The sequence below is a fragment of the Pongo abelii genome, chromosome 15 (assembly GCF_028885655.2).
Source record: "Pongo abelii isolate AG06213 chromosome 15, NHGRI_mPonAbe1-v2.0_pri, whole genome shotgun sequence".
In the NCBI taxonomy this organism is placed as follows: domain Eukaryota; kingdom Metazoa; phylum Chordata; class Mammalia; order Primates; family Hominidae; genus Pongo; species Pongo abelii.
The window spans coordinates 76,918,416-76,942,612 of NC_072000.2; the positions used below are offsets into that span (position 1 = coordinate 76,918,416).

At 42.6% G+C, this 24,197-nt stretch overlaps 1 protein-coding gene across 6 annotated transcripts in view; it reads right to left on the reverse strand.

Annotated features, from left to right (window-relative positions):
- DPF3 (double PHD fingers 3) overlaps positions 1–24,197 on the reverse strand; it is a 279,174-nt gene that overhangs the window by 39,729 nt on the left and 215,248 nt on the right. For 3 of the 6 annotated variants that reach the window (XR_010137066.1, XR_010137068.1, XR_010137067.1), the window contains 3 exons: positions 19,533–19,661; positions 15,282–16,666; positions 7,183–8,175 (listed from right to left, as the gene is read on the reverse strand). Coding sequence is in view for 3 of the 6 variants with exons in the window: in XM_054530783.2 (XP_054386758.2) it covers positions 19,533–19,661 (129 nt within the window). In the remaining 3 variants the exon portion in view is untranslated. Of the gene's footprint in view, positions 1–7,182; positions 8,176–15,281; positions 16,667–19,532; positions 19,662–24,197 lie in introns of those variants that run through there. The other 3 variants (XM_054530783.2, XM_054530781.2, XM_054530787.2) reach the window with 1 other exon arrangement.

Consider the following 24,197-nt stretch of genomic DNA (forward strand, 5'->3'; position numbering starts at 1 on the left):
TCACAAGTTAATATCTATAAAAAGCCTAGACTCAGTAACTAATGCATAGAAAGTATCCCCCAAAAGGTTATTCCAGTTCCCCTTTGCTTCTTTTATGTCTTACAGAACCTAGCACATTATGGCAACACAAGACATTTGGTAAATGTTTGTTTCATTTATAAGTAGTACAAAGAAAACCAGTAACTGGAGAGTCATTATACAAAGTAGCAGCATGCGGTCAAAACACATTGATCTATTTTTCAATTATGGACAAAAAGTTGAGATCTATGGAGGGTAAAACAATCTATTTTAACTAAAGTAGTTTTCAGGATTACAAACTGCCAGTCTCTCTGTACTCATCACTCAGCCAAGCAGAAGTTTCAGCACAAATGTTCATGCTGGCAATTCATACTACATTCTTTCTTACATAAGTTATCTCCATCCCCAGACTCCATAATATGTATGGTCCACAGAAAGTTCACTTCACGTGCTAAATGTGGTACAATCCTTGCTACTTCTTTAAATCAAACACAGAGCAAAATTTTTCGGAGTTCTTTTTAAAATTATTTAGAAAGAATGCCGATCACTTCTTTTCTGAAGCAGAATTTTTGTCATTTATCTATATATGTAACATATATAAATATAATTGTATATATAATTAAATTCATCTTCTAATAAGACCTTTCCTCCCCAGATTGGAGACAACATAGTAGACAACCATGAATATTAGTGAGGTCATTCAACCAAAATCATGCTGAGAATAATATCCAAGTCCTGTGAGCAATTATGAAATCCACGCACCAAGGATGATGTTGGATGTGGTGGTGTCCAATGAGATGAAAATTGGAGTGGAATTCAGATGGAGTTTCAGCAGAACCATTTTCACCTGGTGGCCTTTTGGCCTTACTGTCCTTACAGTTTCTTCTCACTGTCTCTTTTTCACATACTTGGCATTTCTCTGGAGGAAAATGTGTCTTGCCACTGCATTCACTTTTCAGCTGGTGGCTCATGCTACCAAAACAATGGAAGTCAACAAAATGCTTGAGACATTGATTCAGTGTGAATAGAAACAAGCCTAGAAATGTAATTTTAGTTAGTGATCATAATACATATCCGTGAAACTAATCTTCTCCACGTCTCCCCACTTCCTGGTTGGTGAGTTAGGCACCAACTCTTCCAGGTCATCTAGCTATAATGTAAAACATTACAGAGCTAGATGGGGACCCCAAGAGGTCATCTAGCCCATGCCCCCAACTCTATGCAAGAGAAATGCTTGGCTATCAGTGAGTTCCCCATCAGCCTCAACAGTCTAAAATGCTTGGTGTCAGAAGAACTGCATGTCTCTTTGTTTTAGGCACCAAGGTGTTTTTCCTGTGCTCCCCGGAGACCAAATGTAACTGGTCAGTGCCTTTATCTCAGTGATACACATAATAACAGCTATGAAGTGACCCCTAATTTTTTTCCCCAAGTTAACCCCAAATCCACAAACCTTTCCTTAAAGGGCTTATTGTTCATCCTGTTAAACATATTGTTAATAAGCTTTTCTGCAGTTTTTGGATTTTCCACAGTCTTTTTCAGCTAATTCAAACACAGTGGTGTCAAATATTAAATAGAGCTGGAGTACTGCTTCCCAGACCTTCCACATCATTCCCAGTTTAACACAGCTTGGTTATCATGCTTTCTTAAAAATAAACAACACAACACTCCTCCAGCTTGTGATCCACTACAACTTCCAGATCTATCTCAGCTATAATTGTGCCTTGCCAGGTGATGGCCAATAATACAATCAACATAATCCAGTCAAGCAGATTGACGCTAAACCATTGATGACCACTGTCATCACCTCTCAAAAAAGTATTTCATAGTCTGGTGTAAAGAAATATCAGGTAACCAAACAATGTGTGTTGTTCACACCATGTTTAATAAAACACAAAGCATAGCATTTTCTAACTTTTAGTCTGAAGACTCTTTCTCCTCCTGGTCTATGTCTGAAAACTAACTTCTGGGTGACTTCGTATGTGATCACAGGGTAGAGCTTGGAGAAAATGAAGCAGATACTTAACATGCTTATCCCAAACACTGCCCCTGTTCAGGAAACTTGGAGGTAACTGGGGGAACTTAGCAATAAACCCCACTGAAAGTTATCCTGAGGTCTGAAAGTCACTGATCCTCTCAGCACAATGGAGTATCCACTAACAATGGCTAAAGAGCATCTCTTGAATAAACTTAGCTTGACTACTACCACCTGTCGTGACTAGCTCATCGACCATCCTTCAGGATCATTCCATATGCAACTAGTAAGAAGGTTTCAATTCAGTAGCAGGTCTGGTATCAATAATCTTCTCCACCATCCAAGGAAGAACATGTTTTCTTATTGGTTGTTTTGGGAGATGAAGTAAGAAGTTGGGAAAGTGTCATTCTGAATATGAAGAATCTGAGTACTTAGGAAGAAATATATCTCAGCAACATCCTCAACATCCCATAGTTAACCACTTTAAGGAGTCACAGCCATTAAAGAATCTGTGCTCACCACAAAGAGACCATTTCTCTAACGGCAACAACTCCACATCTTCCAAGTTGGGCCCCACTCATTGTCTCCTATCGTTTGTCTCATACAGATGAAACACTACCATCTATGTTCACTTAACTCATAAGACCCAAGTTGCTAGAGATGAATAATATTAGTCATGATGTCCATAACAGAGAGTCACTGTTACGCATGGCTGGATTATCCATAGACACTTCTGGTAAACATGGCACTACTGCAGTTTGGACTCTGTACCAAAACTAGAAAAACTAGTAAAGAGCTTTCCAAAATCTTCTGGTGAGATTTTTCTGGCTGTGAAACATTTGTTGCATTTGGCCATGAAATCGTTTACAGTACTGAATCATGAAATGCATCAGCAGCCTTTCACCTGGTAATGTGAAATTCTCTTTCCTTAGTCCTGAAGCTTAGAAAATGCCCTATTACCACCACCACCACCACCCCCAACTGAGCAGTGCAATACTCTCTATTTCTAAATTAGGGATCAGCAAACTATGTCTTGTGGGCCAAATCTGGCCAACTGCTTATTTTTGTAAATAAAGTTTTATTGGAACACAGCCACGCCCATTCCTGTACATATCCTCTACAGCTGTTTTCATGCTTCACCCAAAGCTTAGTTGTGACAGATGTTTGCCTTACAAAGCCTTAAATATTTACTATCTGGTGTGTTACAGGAGAAATTTGCTGATCCCCATTATAAATGATAAGGCAAAAAAATTGCTTATTCAGAATAACCTCCTCTCCAACCCAACAAAAGAAAACAAAACCAGAAAACAACCGTGACCCCAGCGAGTAGTGTTTGCATACTTAAAAGCCAGCCTAACTCTCTTACAAAGTATACTCTGAAATAAGATGCATATAAAACATAAAATACTATTTGATGGCACAGTAGGGTGACTGTAGTCAGTGGTAGCTTAATTGCATATTTTAAAATAATGTAAAGAGTGTAATCAGATTGTTCATAACTCAAGGGATAAATGCTTAAGGGGCTGGATACCCCATTCTCTATGAGTGCTTATGTTCACATTGCATGCCTGTATCGAAACATCTCATGTACCCCATAAATATCTACATCTACTATGTGTCCACAAGAAATTTTAATTTAAAAAATTTGTAAAAATCTATATATAAAATACTTAAAAGGTTAATTTAAATTAAAATTCCAGAAGGATTTTTTTAATGAAAGGAAGTTCTGAAACTGCTGATTTACGGATATAATAAAACCCAAATATGGTTCTAGTTACATGGAGTGATTTGGGTTTCTTAGAAAAGAAGGGTAAAAGGAATGTGATGTAATAGACAACTGGTCATCAATAAGAATAAACTGAATTTTTAAAAAAATCTCTAAACTGTACAACTCTACCCAGAGTTCTAAAGAGAAGGTCTTCCATGTACATGCAGAGGAAAAGGAAATGGATAGGGGAATGTTTTCTGGTGGAGCCATATCCTGAATCACCCCTAACATGTGCTGAATAATGACCTAGCTCCATCCAGAGACCAACCCAGGGACCCATTCCCACCACATAACAATCCTTAGTCAGGATACCGCTAGAGGCATCCATAGATTAAGGCAAAGATCCACTGTTATGAGAATCTGGACAAGGCATTCCAACCTCAACTTCCACCTTACCCAGACTGGCAGCCCTTGAGAAAAGCTGCCCCAAAGCCATCTAAGTGTGCCCAGTAGGCACATGGTCATGTTCAGTTAGGGCACTCAAAGCTGATCTTCAGTTTTCATTTTTCATTTATCACCAACACTGAAAAATGGGGAGATCTCATCAAAATGTTTGAATTGTGACCTCCCTTGAAAAACCTGAAGATCTGGGAGCCCTGGGCCCACCTCCTGCAGGCTGCATCCCCTGAGCTGAGTCACGGCTGCCCCATTGGAAGCACAGGTGCTTCCTGGTTTGAGACACTCCCTACCACTCCTGTTGTCTCCCTGTGACCTGAGACTGAGCCTCAAGGGCTGTTCCACATCTCTCTGGCATTGTCATTTATGTCATACCTGCCCTGCTTCACTCACCAAAGATACCTGCTCTGTCGGCATCAGATTTTCAACCCCAGCGCTAACCATCTATGGTAACTACATGTTTCCAAGTGGACGAGGAACATGATTTCTTTCTCTCTTTTTCATTCTCTGGCCCATGTGTGTACTTTTGCCCTCCCTCTTGGTCAGTGACCATCTATAGACAGAAAGCACATCATTCTTGGCCTACAACCCATTATCAGACACGTGAAAAAGTCAGTCCCTGTCCTCATGGCCCACTATTATGGACATTTGATCATCCTGGATCTCCTCTATCCTTAGTTATTTACATTGATAGTACACCTTCATGTCAGACCTCTCATCCCTGTGAGCAGCCCAAATATAGCATCTGCAAAGAAAGCCTGAGTCATGAGGAAAGACACACTCTAGGTAGAAAGCACTGGCCCATCAGAATCAAGGTCCTCTTTTCTAGGGAGTAAATTAGAGGGTGAAATCGCTTCCCACGGAAGAAGATATTTTATTCCTTAGGTGACTTCTTAATTGAACCTAATGTCTCAAATTTTGAGTCACTATAGGAAGTGGGTGATGTGTAATAAATATGTGAAACTTCATTTTACTCTGTGTTCATCAAAAGATACATGGATAAGCTAAATGTGGTTTACACATGCAATGAAATACTATTTAGCCTTCAAAAGTAAGGAAAATTTGACACATCTACATAAATAATCCTTGAAGATATTACACTAAATGAAATAAGTCTGTGACAAAAGGACAAATGCTGTATGATTCCATTTACACAAGGTACTTAGAGGAGTCAAATTCAGAGGGACAGAAAGTAGAATGGTGGTTGCCAGGAGCTGGGGAGGGAATGGGGAGTACGTGTTTAAACGGTACAGAGTTTCAGTTGGAGAAGATGAAAAAATCCTAGAGATGGATGGTGATGATGGTTGCACAACAATGTAAATGTGCTTAATGACACAGAACTGTATCTTAAAAGTGGTTAGAAAGGCAAATTTTATGTAATGCATATTTCATCACAATAAAAAGGGAAAAAAAAACCCTAAGGAGGGCACCATATTGGTGTGGGGCTTTCTTTTTACTGCTAGGAAAACTTACAAAGTCCATAATGCAAGGCATAATGTGATATTCAGTCTAAAGAAAGATGGAGTACACTGGCAGCAGCATTACAGTGTCATGTTCATCTCCACTTGGCCCCATTGGGGCCAGCAATGCTCAAAGGTCAAGACCTGGCCTGACATGCTCACCTGGTTCTGTCTGACCTAGCTGACCCATTAGATAAGAGGGCCCATCTTCACGCACAAGGAAAGCCTACCCCAGGGGTTCCAGCTGACAGCTGCACCAACCGGCAGCTTGGGAGGCTACACCAACAGCACCTTTCAGGCAATGAAAATTTTAACCTCCCACCTATTCTAAGCACACACTAAATCTTGCATTTTTGTGCAAAACTTCTATTCTTGGCACAGGTGTGACAGCAACCTTGGACAGGTATACTAAGTCGGTTCACATAATCAGGCTTTCAATCCATCAATTTTGGCCATGGAGAGGGTGATGATGGTGATGGTGATGGTGATGGTGATGGTGATGGGGGAGTGGGTGACAGCAACCCTGGGCTCAGAGAACGAACGCTGGCACCAACCCTTGTCACTGTTCACTTTCCAGGCCACCATCTGTCAGCCAAGCCAGTGGCAACTGCTGTTCTAGACCGTGCTTGTGAATAAAACAACAAAAGGTTCAACAAATCTTGGCACGCAAGTGGGAAGAATCATCTCAGGAGTCCCTGCCGCATGATGGCGTGAAAGTGAACTCACACAGGATGAGCTTGGTTGGTCAAGCAAATTTTACAGAGATGCTATAGGAGCATTGGAAACAGACTTTTATTTAACAGAAACTTACACACACTTGGTACAAACCCTACATTATGCAAACCTTTATCACAGTTCTACACAGGTTGTCACTTGTGGGAGTTGGTTGGAAAGCAGATTATGATGATAATTATTAGCATTTTGACAAGGGACATTTTCTACCAGAAAATGTCAGAGAAAAGGGCTACAAAATGGTACAGACACTCTCGATGATCCCCTCCACCAACAGGACTGGCTTTGAACGGGAAACCTGAAAGGACTGGCAGGAAGTCGGTGCCACCTGCCCTGCCCTTTCAGAGGCCAAAGAGATTCTCAGGCTCAGAACCATTTCAGTAACACTGTGACTCAAGGACCTCCGCTGACCAGAATACCCAGCCTTAGATTGTTTGTGTGTTATTATGACTCTGCTTACAAGGGAGGGAAACCCAAGAGCATGGCTGTGTGAAAGCCCAGTGCAGTGGGGAGCCTGCGGGTAGAACCCAGTGGCTCAGCCAGTCAGCCCTGAACCTTTGCTGGGCCACAGACACAGCGCCAAGATACATCTCATCGGCCAAAACACCCAACTTCCGCCAGCTCAGCCAGAAAGGGCCATGTTAGAACACTCGCCTTCTTCCTTGGCTCCCACCAGCAACTGAATTTGAGGTTCCCATCTTTCAGGTCGGCCTTCCTAGCCCTTGGGGACAGCTCTGGAAGCTCAGGCCCCAGAAGCCAGCTCAGCAGAAGGTTCCCTTTGCTCATCTCTTCTAGGAGTTGTTAGGTGACTGAACTAATATCATCTCAGCTGATGCTTTTATTTTTGCTTTTTTTTTTTTTTTTTGCTGCATTATTTTAAACAAAGCTCTCTGCATTCGAATCTATTGAACTTGAGGGGATATATTCCATCACTAGATGGAATTCCTTTCTGAGCTAGACCTCATCAGACATGATAACTAGGAGGCAGGCTGCTTCTGACATTCAGATAAAAGGGGCTTGCCTGGGGTGAGGGGGCAGTGAGGGTGGGGGAAACTGCTGATTTGTGGCTAAGTTATTTCAGTCAAGTCTTAACACACAATCATTTAACATCACCAACACTTTCAATAGACTTTTGAAGGAGGAAAAAAAAAACTGATCACTCCTCACTTACCACATCCAACTCGCAGAAATAAAAATACCTAAAGCACATACATGAATGGCTTTTTAAAAAGCCTGAGAGAGCAGAGTTGATCTTTATTTTCTTATTTAAAATGTGGGGCATTTTTCTTTAGAGTTAATATGCAGTCTTTTATTTTACATTAAGTACTCTTACGATTTCATGTCTTCACAAAATTGCGCTTAACTTTTGAAGTAGGAGGTACTTTAAACAAAAATACTGTGCAATGTCAGCACTTTTTTCCTTTTAAATATTGAAATAAATAAAATAGTTAACTCTTTTTTTCCATCAGTTTGTTTGTATTCAGTTATTTCTACTGTAGAGTAATTCCAGGCGGACCTGGGTACTTTCTCACAGACAATCAAAGAAAATACAATGAAGATTTAAAAAGAAAAAAAAAAATCTTCTTATTGCACAAACTGAGGCCATTCCCGAGGCTTCTGTGGGCTGAGCTGAGTTGCGCTGCAGGATTTTCCACTCCTGTGCTGGCCCCTGTGTTGTCTGAAACACACGCACAGGAGGGGGCTGGGCAAGGGAAGAGGAAGAAGAGGAGGAGGAGGAGGAGGAGGTGCCAATCATCCTGGCTTCTTTTCACCTTCTTCGGAAATGGCTTGCTTGAAGGATGCTGGAGTCCCCAAGGTCATAATGTTGACTGCAGAGGGAAAGGCAATGAAAGATAAAACAAAAAACAACAGCATGGAACAACTACTTAAAAAAGAAAGATTAAAATTAAGGGGTGACAGAAATGAAATGAATTTAAAAAAAAGAAGAAGAAGAAAGAAAGAAAACCACCAACTAATTGCCAAGTTAATGAGGCTAGGCCAGGTGCAACAAAAATCAGGGTAGTGTGTCCAGCGCCTTGAACTTCAGCAGCACGAGATCAGCCAGGAATAGGGCAGGTCAGTTGCTACTGGGTCAGAGGCAGAGAGAACACAGCTGGATTGTCAATTCCCAGGTGGTGTAGCAGGCAGAACTGGGTGTTAGCAAAAAAAAAAAAAAAAAAATTTCCCCTCCACTTGGAAACCGAACAAACTGAATCTTTTCACAGTTAAAACACCCCAGAAAGGACCTTTATGATGTCATCTCTCTCCCTGTCATCCAAGTAGAAATGAGTAGTTCTATGTTATAGAACCAATTCAGCCACAGAAAACTCCATCAGACGCAAAGGACACTGCTTCCTTCACAAGCACACACACTCAGCCCCAACCCTGCCCCAAGTGATTCAAGTGTGTCGGAGTTACTCGGAGACAGACCCCAACCAAGAGACCAGTTCCAGTCCTCCACTAGCACAGTGATCCCTTTGTCAGCCTTGGAACCTGGTAGTGGTTCACACAGGTGGGCCCTTTTGCCTGGATAGCCATGCATAGCTTTTGCTTCTAGCTGAAATGAAATCTGCCGTTTTGGTCTTTGGAACGGAGTAGTTGACACAAAGGAGTGAGCAATAAAACCAAGTACTATCACATTTCACCCCGGAAGCAGTTTCTGAAAACAGAGATTGGTGTCCCAACAGTGCCTAAATCACATTAAGCTGAGCGATAAGGGAGGGAGGAGAGGGAGAATGGGCCTAAATGGAAAATGGCCAAGCCAGCAGTGAAAAAAGCTCAAAAGCAAATGAGCAGCTCAGCCTCTTCCAAGTTGAAAGGCCCCTCCCCTGCCCCAACTCTCCTGGTACCCAAGGCATCACTCAATGGCCAGGTGCACAGGCCTGGATTAGATGCTCTTCCAAAGCTGAGACTCCATGCATCCAACTTTCCTCCTTGACCAAGTCCTCCCTCCACATCTGCTCCTGTTCCTTGCCTCTACCCCATCCCACCCCACTGTCTCCCTTTCTGATCCGCTTTGCTGGTGCACCCTACCCCCACTTCCCTCATGCTCTTTGCTGTCACCACCTGCCTCTAGCTCCTTCCCTTGAGTGATCAAACCCAGGTGACCTTTCCTGGGACCTCCCACAGAACGCCTGCCGATTGTTCTCTCCGTGGGCATCTGTCATCATTTCACTCCCTGCCAGGAGTCTTTCTGTCCCTCTCCCAGTGCCCTGACCCCTCTGGTCAGATGTTACCTGCCACTCTGTAGTGAGTCTGTCTCATAAGCTTTCCCCACACCCTTTCAGTTTCTTCATATTTCCACCCCTGACCTCCCAACACACACACGCATGTATTTTTCCTTTGCCCCACTAAAGCCACCTAGAAAATCGTGGGTGAGTCCCAACTTGGCACTCCTAACTTCCACTTTCTCTTTTGTTTCCTCTGGTTAAGTCAACTGCAGGCCATAAAAATGAAACAATGTGCAGCTGTGTTCTTAGTCTCCTGCTCTCAATCCCCTGCAAGAAGGCATAGTTTTCTACCCCTCCATGCATGGTCAACCCATCCCGACCCCTGTCCTGACATACCCCTTTTCTCTCCTGTACCCCTCACCACCACCTCACCACCTCCCACCTGCCCCCTCTGACTTAACCACTGGATGCTGTGTCCAGAGACTTCTCCAATCTTTCTGTCAACAATATTTATTAAGCATTCTCTATGTATAGAGTGAGATTTGGTAAGACTTCCACTAATTAGCTCAGAAACTGCTCAGTTCTCAGTTTATTTCAACAAATAATTATGGCACATTGGTGTCAGGCACTGTCTGGAGGACATAAGTGATATCACCTTTGCCCTCAAGGAACACTCCATCTGTTTGAGAAGGACTACAAGCAAACATGATGTGTTGTGATAAGCACAGGAGCAGCAGGAATAAAATGCTACGGAATGGTACTTAGGTGGGTTTTCAAATGGTGATTTTTGCCATTTTACATGGGTTAGGTTGTGATTCCCAGCTTTGCTTTTTGTTCGAATATTATCTCCATTGTCTCTGACAATAGACATTCTTGCCTACAGATTCAACAGCAATGGTCCATCTGGAGCTCTTTGTTGATCTAGATGGCTTCCTCCAAGAAAATCTTCTTGTCTACTGAGATCCATGGCAAAAATAATCACATACTACCCCATGACAGCTCTTACATGGTTTTAACTATTTGTGAATTTCTAGTCTGATCCACTAGGTCACAAAATAAATCCAATGGCCAATAAATTCATTGCCCCATGTTTAATTTTATCCTGTCCTTCACAGTGCTGAGCAGTCACATGCATACTGTTATTACTCAGTTCCTAGTTGCCAAATGAACCGAGGTATATCTGAATGAAAATGTTATCATCCAAGGTCTGTAAACAGACTAGCCTGAAATCTCAGCTGAAAGGCCAAATGTCTGAGTCACCAGTAACGGGGTAAATCAATCACATACCTCCTGATGTAATGCACTGAGAAGGATATAACATCATTTCTACGGTATTCTAACCAAAATGCACAACTTCAGTTTAGTCATTAGAAAAACAGCATCCAAGCCTGAACTGAATGGCTTTTGCTATGAAATGACTAACCAGTATCGAGGTTGTGAAAAACAAGATTGTAGTGCTAACTATTCCAAATTAAAGGAGTTGTAAGAGGACATGGCAACCTGTGAGCCCAGACTGGATCCTGGACCAGAAAAAGGGCACTAGTGAGACAACTGGCAGAATTTGAATAAGGTCTGTAGGTTATAGCATTGCATCGATGTGAATTTCCTGATTGTGATCATTGTACTGTGGTTATTTGAAGAATCTGGGTAAAGGACATATGGGAATTCTTGGTATAATCTTTGTAAGTTTTTTGTAAGTGTAAATTATTTCAGAAGTAAATTTTTTTAAAAGCCGTAGTTATTGGTTGAGTTCCAGTGGTGAGATACTTTGAAAACCTAATTGCCAATGTTTTTTATCAATAATTCAGTTCTAACAGGAATCTTCCACCATTCTCATTTATTTTGTAAACCAATCATGCAGAATGGCTTTTCCTGTATTGCTATTTTGAATAGGTGATCAGAAATCACTTTTATTAAACATCACAATATTATATAATTCAATGTTTTTGTGTTAGAAGCAATTGGGTTTGTGACCAGGGCCCAAAATGTTCACTCCCTGCCACCATTACCCCCACTACCACTGGCACCACAAAAACAGTGACCATTTAGGAAGCTCAACTTTAGTTCTCCCAGAAAGTTCATGAGGACTTAGACACTGCTACTTCTCAGAAAGATTCTAATGTGTCATAATTTCATTTGGGGTGTCTGTTGTTTCGGTTTTTTCTTTTACATAATCAAATACCTCCTTTTCATCCAATAAATTCTTGAATAAAAGACCTACATGCATTTTACTGATTTCACTCAAGAAATCTTCCAAAGATGATCTTTGGGGAAGTCAGTATAGCCTGAGGAAAGATTATTAGAAGATCCATACATCATTTACTGAACCTGGAACTTTAGACAAGTCATCAAACAGGATCAAAACTCAAGTTTCCTCATCAGTAACACGGGAATAAATAACATCTACCCTACCTCATAGAGTTACGCATCATCATGAAATAATATGAGCTACATATTCTGATAGGGGAAGAAATGTCCATTTCCCCTCTCAGAAACTGAGGCAGAGATCCCTGTCAAAAAATTCACACAGGGAGCTGAGCCCAGAGCCCAGAACTTGTCATCTCCACTCTAGGCTTCCACACACCAGATCAAAGACACCTCACTCAGAAAATACACAACACAAGTCACTTCTCCTCCAAAGGCTGAGCAAAATCCCCTGAGGAAAAATTTCTAACGGATGAATCTGCTCCAATTTTAAGTACATGTTCAAGATCATATTCATCAGATGTAACAGGAGGTATACTGGGATAAAATTAATTAATTTTATTCCACCATGAAGTGAGAACCCCCAAACACCCTTTAGTTCTCTCCCTGAGTAACGATCTTGCGTTCCCTCCAGTGCTGTATAAAGCAGTATCAGTCTGTAGCCCATTAGGTGCAGAGAGAGATGCCGAGTAAGCAGGAACCCTTAAAGGGATGCTATTGATGTGAACATCACATTTTTTTTATTAAATTCTTCTCTCTAAAATACCAGTAGCAAATTGGATTACTGTCTTTATAGTACCTCTAAAAAATTAAATGCATATTTCTAATTCCCAGGGTTATAGTGATTACAGTGTCTGATCTTTACATAGTCTCTCAGTAACAGAAATAAAGGATTTGATTGTTCTAGGCAGGGAAAAAAATCAGCTAGACCATAACAATTGTCACCTTTAGGTCAACGGCCCCCCTCCCCAGGGAATTAAAATATTGTAACAAATTTAGAAAGTTCTATATCTTTGGTTCCCCTCTCTTTGGCCTGGGACTCAGAAAACTCAGGGTGGTACTTTACTGAGCTGAGGGCAAAGGAAGCTGGTCAGATCGTTTTCATCTTGATGACTCTAATTTCTTTTGTATTTTAAATTTTGAGTAGTGATACTTATTTAACAAAAGCAACAACAGAAAGGTGTGTTGACTGTTCACACAGCTCCTACAATTCCTAAGGTCACAAAAAGGTGATCTCTTTGTACATTGTCTAGAAATGATGATTAAGAAGGTAAGTTTCTACAATATTCCGCAGAGAATCTGAATCAGAATTCTCTTTTACAGGATCTAATTGCTTACTCTTTAGTTGTTAAAATTTCCTTTAATGACGTTACCTTTTAAAAGCTATATTCATTACAAAAACCCTTTTCTTCAGTTGGAATTGAGAAACAGCAAAGTATATATACATGCATGCATATATATTCCTTAATTACAGACTATGCAAGGGGCAATGCAGGCAACGATAGAGTATAGGCTCTACAATCAGGTTGCCAGGGATCAAAATCTGGCTCCTTCCTAGCTGTACATTTCTTAACCTTATTACTAACCTCAGTTTCTGCAAACTGGGGATTAATATAAACACCTATCTCATGGGAGTAGTCATGAGGATTAAATGAAATATTCCAAGGAAAGCGCCCAGAACAATGTCTCACACAAAAATATAGACTGCTATCTAGAGAAAGGGAGATAAATATACCACATCCACCACTAAAGTGGTTGGAAACCCAGGACAGCCAGCTTCCTCCTCCGATACCTTCTCTCTCGGAGCTTCCTTCCTTTGCCTTAAAACATTTCCCTCCAATGCAATGCCCATCCCAGTCCCTCAAACTTAACTCACTTAACCTCTCTGGGTCAAGTTTTCTGAACTGAAAAGTGAAAGATTTGAACTTGATCGTCTTAAAAGTCCCTTCCAGCTTTTTTAAGGGTATAAATCTTGAGTCTGTTCAAAGACACTATAAGCAAGGTGAGACAAGACGCTCTGGCAATGCTAAGAAACCTTACTATGCTTCTACTACCCCAAGGAAGAAAAGTGAAGATATCTACTACCTCCAGGAAGAGAAACTGAAGATCAAAGATCAAGCTATACTATTAAATATAAAATAGACAAGTAATACCCATTCTCAAATAAACATTCTCCTGGGAGTTTGCCTTGTTAGTTCTAAATGGTTAGTTCCCCTGTTAGACTCCAAGCTAGACTCTGAAATTCGGTAAGCCTTTATAATTTGCTTTAAATATGTGGATTAAAAAAAAAAAAAAACCTCAAGTGTAAAGGCAAATTGTCATTGAGAATTCTGGGACTATGAGCAACTACACAGAATTCAAATGAGAGTGTAGATTGGTTGAACATATGTTTATTAACATAGAAGCTCACATTTTATCAATGAAAGCAAGTTGTAATCCCATGAATCCAATATCTGAGTCAAAGGTACAGAGTAAAGAGGTGGAAAATGACAGCAAGTGTACATTGTATCCCCTTAGCAGGAACCTACTGGAACAAACTCTATTGGCTGACATGTGAGCATGCAGAATATGACAACCTTGGAGGTTTATGCCATATTTCCTAGGAACAGGCCACATATAGATTAGACAGAACATCCCAAAAGTGGGTGGGATTGTTATTTTCATTCCCTCAAAACTGAGAATAAATGCCCAGGTGATCACATACACATCTCAAGCATGAGAAAAGTGGAAGCCCTTTCTGTCTCAGGCTACCAGGAGAGCACAAAGGCTTCATTTCTGGGTTTCTTGGCTTGTCCTTGTGTTTTAGGTTGCTTTGTTATTTTAAGGAGTGGTCTAATTCATGAAGATCTGCAGGGGCTGGACTGTCAAAGCAGATCTTCCCAGAGACACTGATAAGCAGTCTGTTAACCAGGCAGCTACTTGGGTCTCCCAATCCATGTCAAATAGTTCTGCCTGTGTTTCCAGAACCGTGCACTCCTGGAGGCCAGAAACCCTGGCCAACCTTAAAGGGAGTGCAGAATCTTCCAAACAGCCAAACAGCCAAGTTGAGTTTTGTGCCTAATCAGGGATCTTCTTTAATTTGGACTCACCCCTTGGTTTTGAAATTGGTACCCAGAGTAAGAAATACCACCTAGACATGCAGTGCCCTGTGGCCACACCTCCCTATTCCTACCCAAATCCAGCAGCCAACTCCAATCTCAGTTCCCCGGACTCCACTTCCAGGTTTAGCCAAGGGAGGCAGAGTTAGCCAAGCACTTCCCCAGCCATTTTCTCTTGTAGTTGAAGCCAGAAGCCTGCCATTCTCCACACTGAGCCCCTCCCATAGTCCAGGCAAGACTCAGATCCCACACCTATGCCAGGGCCCACATGAGTTCACATGCACACGCAGGCCACAGAGGGCCAGGGGGAGACACTCCAGCAGCCACTCTTACACTAAGAAGGGGGTCCAAACCCAGGAAAACAAAAAAGCAAGGTGGGGGAAAAAGGAAAAAGAAAAAGGAAACTAAAAAATAGATATGATGGTTTTGCCCACATTGCAAGACAGGTTAGCCAAGACATACCTTTTGACTAGGACCTCGCAGCCGGTCATTCTTGGGACTGTGTGAGGTGGGTGGCCTTCTCCATCGCCCCAGGGGCCTTGAGCAGTGTTGCTTTGGTTTATTTCAGGAAGTGCTATTGGAAACATAAAACAAAGTGCCTGGCGGGCACTATAAAAAAAAATAGAAGAAATACGGTAGCCTTGATCATCCAATGGGTATTGATACGTTTCTTAACAGGGGCAAGGGGAGGGGAAACACATGATGACGTCTCCTTCTATCTTCCAGAAGCACGGCCTCGGCCTCGGGTGGTGGAGTCACTGCTGAGCCCATGACATTCTGCTTATATTCCATCCCTGCATTTGGAAGTCGTTCTTTGCCAGGAGGAAAGTGAGGAAAAACCAGCAATAACAAAACAGCAGCTCTACTGATGGAGGAGGAGGAGCCCAGGAGGCGGCTGGTCAGGGCCCAGGTGTGGAGGGAGGCCAGGCATAGGCACCCCGACTTCTCTGGAACTACTGACATTTTCTCGCAAGCAGAGAGGAAGATGGAAAGGTCAGGGAGGAGAATGAGGGAGGGGTCTGCCGCGGGGAGCCGCAAACTCCGTGGGGCACAGAAAGTGCAACCGTCTCCCATTGAGGAAACTCTCCCCACCGGGTGGCTTGCCTCTAAACAGGATATTGCTTCGATTTCTTTGATTTCCCTTCTCTCTCTCTCTCTCTCTCTCACTCAAAAACAGTCTGATTCTAATAATAGCTAGAATATATAAATAATAATGTTTTAATGTTATTGGTTCTTTGTTTCCAACCCAAAGTTCCTCTTCTCTTCCTTTTGCCAATAAATACGAAAATTGAGGACATCAACTCTGCTCCTGTCAAAAAGACCCCCTCCCCTCAGAAAAGAGACAATCCGTCTAACTTCCTATTTCTATGGAAAATAAATAGCGCATCACGATGCCATCTCTCGGAAGAACGCTCATTCTGCTGTTTTGTTTTGTTTCAGTAGTTTGTGTTTCTGTTGTACATACCCAGAACAGAGTGGTGGGGGGAGGGATGGAGGGACACATGGGAGGTGAGGGGAAAAAAAGCAAGGATAGAGGGAAAATCTAAAGTTGCCTTTCATTAAAAAAAAATATATATCAGAACCAGCACAATGACCAAAGTCAGAGGGGGATGGCTAATTGCCCAGAGAGTCTCTTCCGTGGGTTTAGCAACTGCCCTTTTTATCTGCTGTGGGCGAACCCCGGCCACTGCGGCGTCCTCGACAGGAGCGAGGCTCTTCCAAATCGTCCTCATCAAAGCCGTGGAAAGTTGACGTGTCACTTTCTGACGTGGAACCGAATAAGTCCTCCGTGGTACGTGCTGCGGCCGCTGCCTCCTTCTCCTTCCTGCCTTCTCCTCCCAAATGAGCTGACATGTATGATGAATATATCAGCACATGGGTTAAGCAACAGACAGCATTATTAATATTCTCATTACATTATCACAATGCTATTCTTAATAGCAAGATATTAAACCATCTGCACACCAAAGGGATTAACCCGGTGCATCACCTGGTGACGGGGATTTGGGACAAAGCAAACATTTCCAGGGAAGAGGCTTCCCCCACTCCCTGAAAAGGCATCATCTCTACCATAGTACATATGTCCACAGCTTCCGACAGCGAAAGATTCAACCGTGACCTTCTTCTGTTGTGCATACACACAGGCGCTTGCACGCTCACTCAACCCTGCCCCAGACAATGATTTTCACTGGTGGTTTTTAAGCCTGGTTGGGATTTCTTTGGTGTTTTCTGTTGGTGTTTCTTTGAACAATGTTTGTCCTTCACTTTGACAGTCAACTCTACAAACATATTACTGTCAGATAACTCATTCAAGGTGGTTAAGCCTCCATCTATTTCATTTTTATTTTTACCCACTTCTAATCCCATTCTTTCAGAACCCTTTCAATTCTCCCCTTATGCCATGTCGTTCACTTGCACTGAAAGCAAAAGGAAGTTGGAAAGTCTGATAAGTGGTAGGTGATAAAATAGTTTGTTTTCTTTAACCACAGAGGAAATTTCTGTGATCTGCATCCACATACATGTGCACGTGCACACACCACACACACACACACACACCAGCCACCAGCCATGCCCAGGTATTGGTTACTCCAGAAAGTTCAGTTGTCAAATCTCACTCAGGGCACTACGAAGGTGAGAAATAGGAGTAGAAAAGCCCTAATAAATCAGAGCATCCTGAAATCTGTAAAACTCAGGTTTAAACTTTTTCGCATTCTAAATGAGCCCCAGGACTGCTCTTGTATAAGGGAATGATACATCCCTCATGGTGCCAATTTCAGGAACCTCACTTTCTCCCAGGAAACAGCAGTGGTAGGGTAGATGGGAGGGGGAGGAAGCTCTTCCAAGCTCCATACCCTTCTCTGGAAGGACCGTAGGGAGGCTCCAGAGAAGTATTCGCCCACCTGCCTTAACAAGCACATCTCATCTCATGGGCCAATGACACCTGTTTCTTCCCATGGTATCAACTATTTCAGGAACATCAGAGTCAGACCTTGACTAAATGATCTACCAAAACCAATCCTTGGTAAATGCAATGAGAATACCTAGGCTGGTAGAAAATGGCTCCCTGAGCCACACAGCAGACAGAACCTTGGGGGGAAAGCTGAGGGAAGGTTGTGGAAAGAGGCTTTGCATAGAAAAAAAACAACTTCCCACTCCTGACATCCCATGGCTTAGATTCTAGCACCCCATCTTTTGTAAGAAAGGAAGGGGAGAAATTATACCAGTTTGCAATGAGAATTCTGAAGCTGCCCCCTCTAACCCATCCAAATCTACAGCAGTCCATAACGTGTTGCTTAGACCATCACTCCAAGTGATCTTGCTTCTGGAAGTAGAGATTTCATCCGATTGCTTGCTTTTAAAAAACACTGCATTGAATTTCATCTGTTTTTTTTTTTAAGTATCTTAAAAAAAACAGTCCGCTATCACAAGGGCCCTGTCTTCTATGCTAGCATCCGTAGAGTAAAAAATTCAATGTTAGGTACCATGTTTGGAAAGTAAATGAATTGACAGAATTGCACAAATGGACCACACTTGAGAGTCACACGTTGAGGGTTGTGTGCAGCAGAAACCACAGTCCTTTTAAAATTACTGATTTGCTACTCAAGCCAGCCTTACGCCCTAAACAGCCCTACCATCAAAATATAAAAGGGCTAAAGCTAAGGTTTGCAGACAGAGCAAGGAAAGAGCTGAGTTGCTACAGTCAACCATGATGGGGTCATCTCAGTTCTTCTCTGGGGACTGGGAGTGAAAAAGACACTGGATAGAAAGGTAGAAAGGAGAAATGACTCCTCATTGCTAGAACCAAGCATCCAACCAAACTGTTTCACCTACTCATATCAGGAGTTGATGAGACTAAAAATGGGGTTGAAATTCTCTCCTCCCTGCCTCGCACTGTGGTCTAGTGCTGACATAATACAATATGAAAAATAGGTAGTACCAACCAACCATGGCCAGCCAAAAATAATGGTTTGGTTAGAACTAAAAAACAAAATAACCATTTGAACATAATCTGAAGAACTGAATTCATTTTAAGAATGAAGGAACAAGACCAAAAGTCTCTTTCTGTTATTTTAGCCTTTGGATAGGTTAAAATATAAACATATACACCAAATAAACTGCAGATTAGCCCTAGGAATGCCTGTCCTTTTGCCTCATTGATCTATCAGGGTCTCTTCTGTTCTGTTTTAGAAAATGAGATGAGTGGCCAATGGCAGTGGTGTTTATGCAGCTAGCCAGGAGCCCGGGGATCTCTGACTCCCACAATTCAAGATGTGGTTGCTCTCCGAATACTCATGTTTCCACACCACACCACACTCTTCGGGTTTGCCCTAGGCACTTCCAAAGAACAAACACATCTTTCTGTTACATGTGCATCATCCACTACGAGAAAGCACGTTGCCTTCTCTCCAGGTTTTTCCACTCTACCTCGCTATGGTCCGTAAAAACACGCACAAAGAAATATGCACCTCATGGAAAGGCCAGACACAAACCCAAAACTTCTCTTTGCCCTTTCTCCTGGATCCTAGGGCATAACTTTTGGTTCTTGAGACCCAAAGAAGAAAAATATCAGAATGAGCTGAAAACCCCTCTCCACTCGAAAGCATCGCCACCATCGCTTCCCTCTCCAGTCTCCAGCACCACAAGATGGAAGAGGAATGCAAGAGGAGCATTCTTGGTCTACGGGCACCCGGTGTGGGAAGGGGCCACACTCACCAGAGCGTCCACAGTCTGCGCAGGACACCAGCTCTTCAGGCCGCCCACTCTTCTTGTTCATGTTGGAGCCCCCCAAGCAGAAGTCACAGTAGTTATTGGGAATGACTGTTCCATCCGGTCCTTTCTGGGCTGTGGGAACATTTAAAACATTCCAATTTCAGGCTTGCATGAGTTTCAACTGCCCCTTCTTCTCCTCCTATAGTGTGGTAGAATCTGCTCCAGAAGGAATCTGAGGTTTTATTATAATCAAGCTGGCAAATTGGGCTACGCTTTCTTTTGGATCCTTTCGGGTTTAATGGTCCTAATAATATCTTGCAAGTCACCCAGAGTTTAATTTTTAGAGTATTCCCCAGCTCTGTGTTGCAGAAATCACCCTGCTCCTCTGATTGCATCCTTAGATGATCAAACCATCCAGAAAAGGTACTGGTCAAGTGAACTACTCTCAGCCCTAAACAATCAGCCCTGTGGGCCCAGGCCCCAGGCATCAGATGAAAACCACACACCGTGGTGTGAGGACAGGGAGAAGAAAGAGCCAGTGCCTGGACCTTGCCACTGGGAACAGTGCTCTTGTTTAGGAGATATTCTTCCTGTCCCTGAAATGGAAAACAAAGAAGCACTGACGGGAGGTCATTTCCAGGAAGAACACCAAAGATGCTCTTGGGGACTTGGACAAACATCTTGGTGGGGTATCAATCTCCCTGAAGGGGAGTCTCATCTCCCTGAAGTCCAGACCCATTGATCATGGAAAGTACCCAAGACCCCAAGTGCCTAAAATCAGAACTAGACCCAGGTTTCTAGGCACTTGGCTCAGCCTCATGCCAGAGATGGATTAAATGGTGAGTTACTGAGCATGTCTTTAGGCTTAAGACCGTCACAAGTAACTGAACACACTAACTTCAAAACCCACTCCTGCTGGAGGTCCTTAAACAAAGGCAAAGAGAAATCTTAGGACATGATTTTGAAAACAAAGCCTGTGAGGAGAATAGCACCTGTCCTCATGCACCAAAATCATTCCATTTCCAGGGGCTGCTTGAGAAGCCTTGAACAGATTATTTGCATGGAGAGAAATGCTTCCCTTTTTCTCTGTTTCTCCCTCCCTAATGTGGGCATTTCTTTGTCATATTCACACTCCCTGTTTGTAACTAAGAAGAAAAGTCTTTCTGTTTATGGGATCAGCCCTAACCACCCAAGTATCTTCCTCCTCACCAGACCCAGTGTCTGCTGCTGCCTTTCATTATTCACTGGCTAACGTTAATCAGGGTCCCATATGGCACAAATCTGAAAAAGGAAGCAGAGATGTGAGCAGAAATACCATCCAGACAGTAAGTGATAAACGGATTCACCCACTTTAATGTGATTCCCTCTGGCCTCCACTTCCTCCATGCCTCTGCTTTGCCTCCAGGAATAGAAAACTTACCTGGGGAAGCGGAAGACAAAAGCTAGAGGAATTTCATTATAGACGGTTAATCCATTTATCAGTTGCTATTTGGATTGTTTAATTGGTTTCTAAGTCATTGATTTCCATCTTCAGGGAGGCAGACAATTCTCTGCAAGAAGTGTTAGCTGTTTGGGGAAGACAGAGGAGCTGGCCACATTCTGGGGTCTGTTGAGTGTAGGCTTGTCTTCACCAGTCCCTGGATCTCAAACACATCTGCATGGCATACAGAATGCTTTTGCAAATAATCTCCAAAAAGCAGTACATCTGCAAAAATTTTACTCTGCCTATAAAATTTTCATTGCCCAAATCCAGAAGTACCAGAGTCCCCTTCTCCCTTCTCCCTCAATTGCCATCTTCGTCATTTTTAGAACTTTCCTAAGAAAATCCAAGCATCTCTATGAAGCAAATAAACTCAGGGTTTCCTCAACAAGATATGGATGGAAAACTATGAAATGATGAACACAAAGAAGAGATAGGGTATACTAAATTTAGGGGCTGAGGGTAAACCAAAGTTAAGTGTCATGATTGATATGAGCTAGATATAAAATGTGGAGATGCCAGTCGTTACTTAGGTAGCTTCCTGCATGGAAGGCAATCAGAGAATCCCATATATATCATTCATAAAAACTTACAGGGGGCCTAGTCTCCTCAGCTGTCTCTCTCCTGTACTCTTAGGGACTTCCTATAATTTTCAATTTCCTCCCCATTCACAAGATCTTTAAGCAACTAAAGAATCTGATTTTCTCCAACACACTGTATCCCTCATGATGTATGAGGATGAGGAAGTAAAATATAGAGTATAAAAGCTTGCAGATTAATTCTTGATATGGTTTGGCTGTGTCTCCACCCAAATCCCATCTTGAATTGCAGCTCCCATAATCCCCACATGTCATGAGAGAGACCCAGTAGGATATAATTGAATCATGGGGGCAGGTTTTTCCCTAGCTGCTCTTGGGATAGTGAATAAGTCTCACGGGATCTGATGGTTTTATAAGGGGCAGTTCCCCTGCACATGCTCTCTTGCCTGCTGCCATGTAAGACGTGCCTTTGCTCCTCCTTTGCCTTCTGCCATGCTTGTGAGGCCTCCCAAGCCAGGTGGAACTGTGAGTCCATTAAACCTCTTTCTCTTTATAAATTACCCAATCTCGGGTGTTTCTTCCTAGCAGTATGAAAATGGTGGCACTGTGAGTCCATTAAACCTCTTTGTCTTTATAAATTACCCAATCTCGGGTGTTTCTTCCTAGCAGTATGAAAATGGACTAATACAATTCTACACAGCATTCACTACCAACAGACCATTGGTAGAACACCCTATTGAATCAGGAACTCTAATACTACAACAAATAAAAAATTAGAAATGATCTAGTAGAGCTAAGCAGGCAGTGATGGAAGAATTCAGCCTTTGTAAAAAGACCAAAGGAAAAGAATTGAATTCATCTGAAAAAGGGAAGCTTCTGAGGAGATGGAGTCAGAGCAGCATCCTGTTGCCCATACAGAGTTCCTATCCAACGGGTGAGGGAGGTCCTAAAATCCCATGTATAGGCCCTGGTATGTGCAGGAGTGACATGCCAGGCCAGCTGGGGTGCGGAGGTACATTTTTAGTCTGGCAATGGCCCAGTATAGAAAGTGATCATGCACAGCTCTGTTTTATTTTCAGAGAAATCATTTTTGCTTCAGTTTCTACTCTTTTCTTACAACAGTGAGCTCAAAGCATCCTTCCATTGTGGTCAGCTGGTGTGGAATGGACTAATTGCTTATGCACCTGATTTTCTTATACTTTTTGGTACTTGGGATTAGTTTCAGAGCAAGGGTTCTCCCATGGAGCTCTCCCAAACTTCAGCTAAAACATATCAGTCATGCCCTGGGGAGGGCACTGTTGATATCACCATTATGACCCTTGTTTATATTGAGTCTGTGTGCCTCCTCTCCCCGTTTTACAGTATCATCTCTCCATATTAAATAGATCTACTCCTTCAGGTTGGAGTCCAGGTCTAACTCGTTGTTGGAACCCCTACAATCTGTGGGATTAGTGACTTAGAGAGGGATGGCAGGGATGTTAGTGGGTGGCACAGTGATGCCTGGGAGCACCAGATATCATTCACTGCCCCTGGTTTATTTCCCTACCAGACGAGAGCTGGTCCATGTGTGCATGAATTGGTCTGTCACCTGGTCTCACGGCCAGCTCCCAGAGTACACAGAAGTCGGTAGCCAACGGCCCTGCGTCACTGGAAGAATAATACTGTACCCCTCCTGTGGGAGGTGAGACATCACTCTGCGCCAAACACACAAGAACATAGAAGACAACGATTCATTGTCTCTTGAGAAGAGGATACCTGGTCATGCCTATCCACTCAGCCTCCCTTTTGTCCAACTGCGTATTGAGAAGAAAAGGAAGCAGACATTTATCACACCCCAAAACTGTGGCAAATCTTTTGCTGGATGCTTTATATATGTTATTTCATTGATTCTTGCAAAAACTTTGTGAAGTAGGGATTTTTCTGACAGATGCAGTAATTGAAATCCAAAGAGATTAAAGTGCTGGCTCCAAGCCTCGGCTGGGCTCTTCGAAGGCAGGATTCACCCCCAGTTTGTCTGTGTCCCCAGAGATTGTGCCTCTAATCACACTTCTCTGCCTCCTGGGAAGTCCAGAGGTAAACACTTTCCAGCCATACCTTGCATAGAAAATATTTCATAAATCTCTTTAGAGTCAACCTGATTCGCCCAATATGATATTTACGAAGCCCAAAGCAATAAAAATTATTGAGACCAGCCTGATAAAAGTGGAAATTCCCTTTGAACTTAAATTTAATGTCCCTACTACAGTAATCCATCCTGTGTGATCCTGTTTATTGTCATCTACTCTATGAAAACACTTCTCTGGAGAATTCCAGAGGCTCATGAAGGAATTTTTTAAGTAAAGCTCACATCATGGCTAGGTTGGCCTATGGCCTGACCCAGCCGTGAGCAATTTCCTGGTACTGTATATGAGATCATTATAAAAAGGATTTTACTATAAATAGGAAGCTCACCCAGACCTTGCAAGTGGGATTTAAACAGAGATTTTGCTTCTGCTTATGGGAAATTGAGTCCCACTTTATAGAATAAGATGATGGGGAGGGCAAAGACCCGACTGGCATCTCTATGGCAGCATCTGCGATGATGGATGTGGTTTTCTGTTGATTAATGTTCATGGGCTGAGATCATATAAGAGATACAAGTAAGTTGCT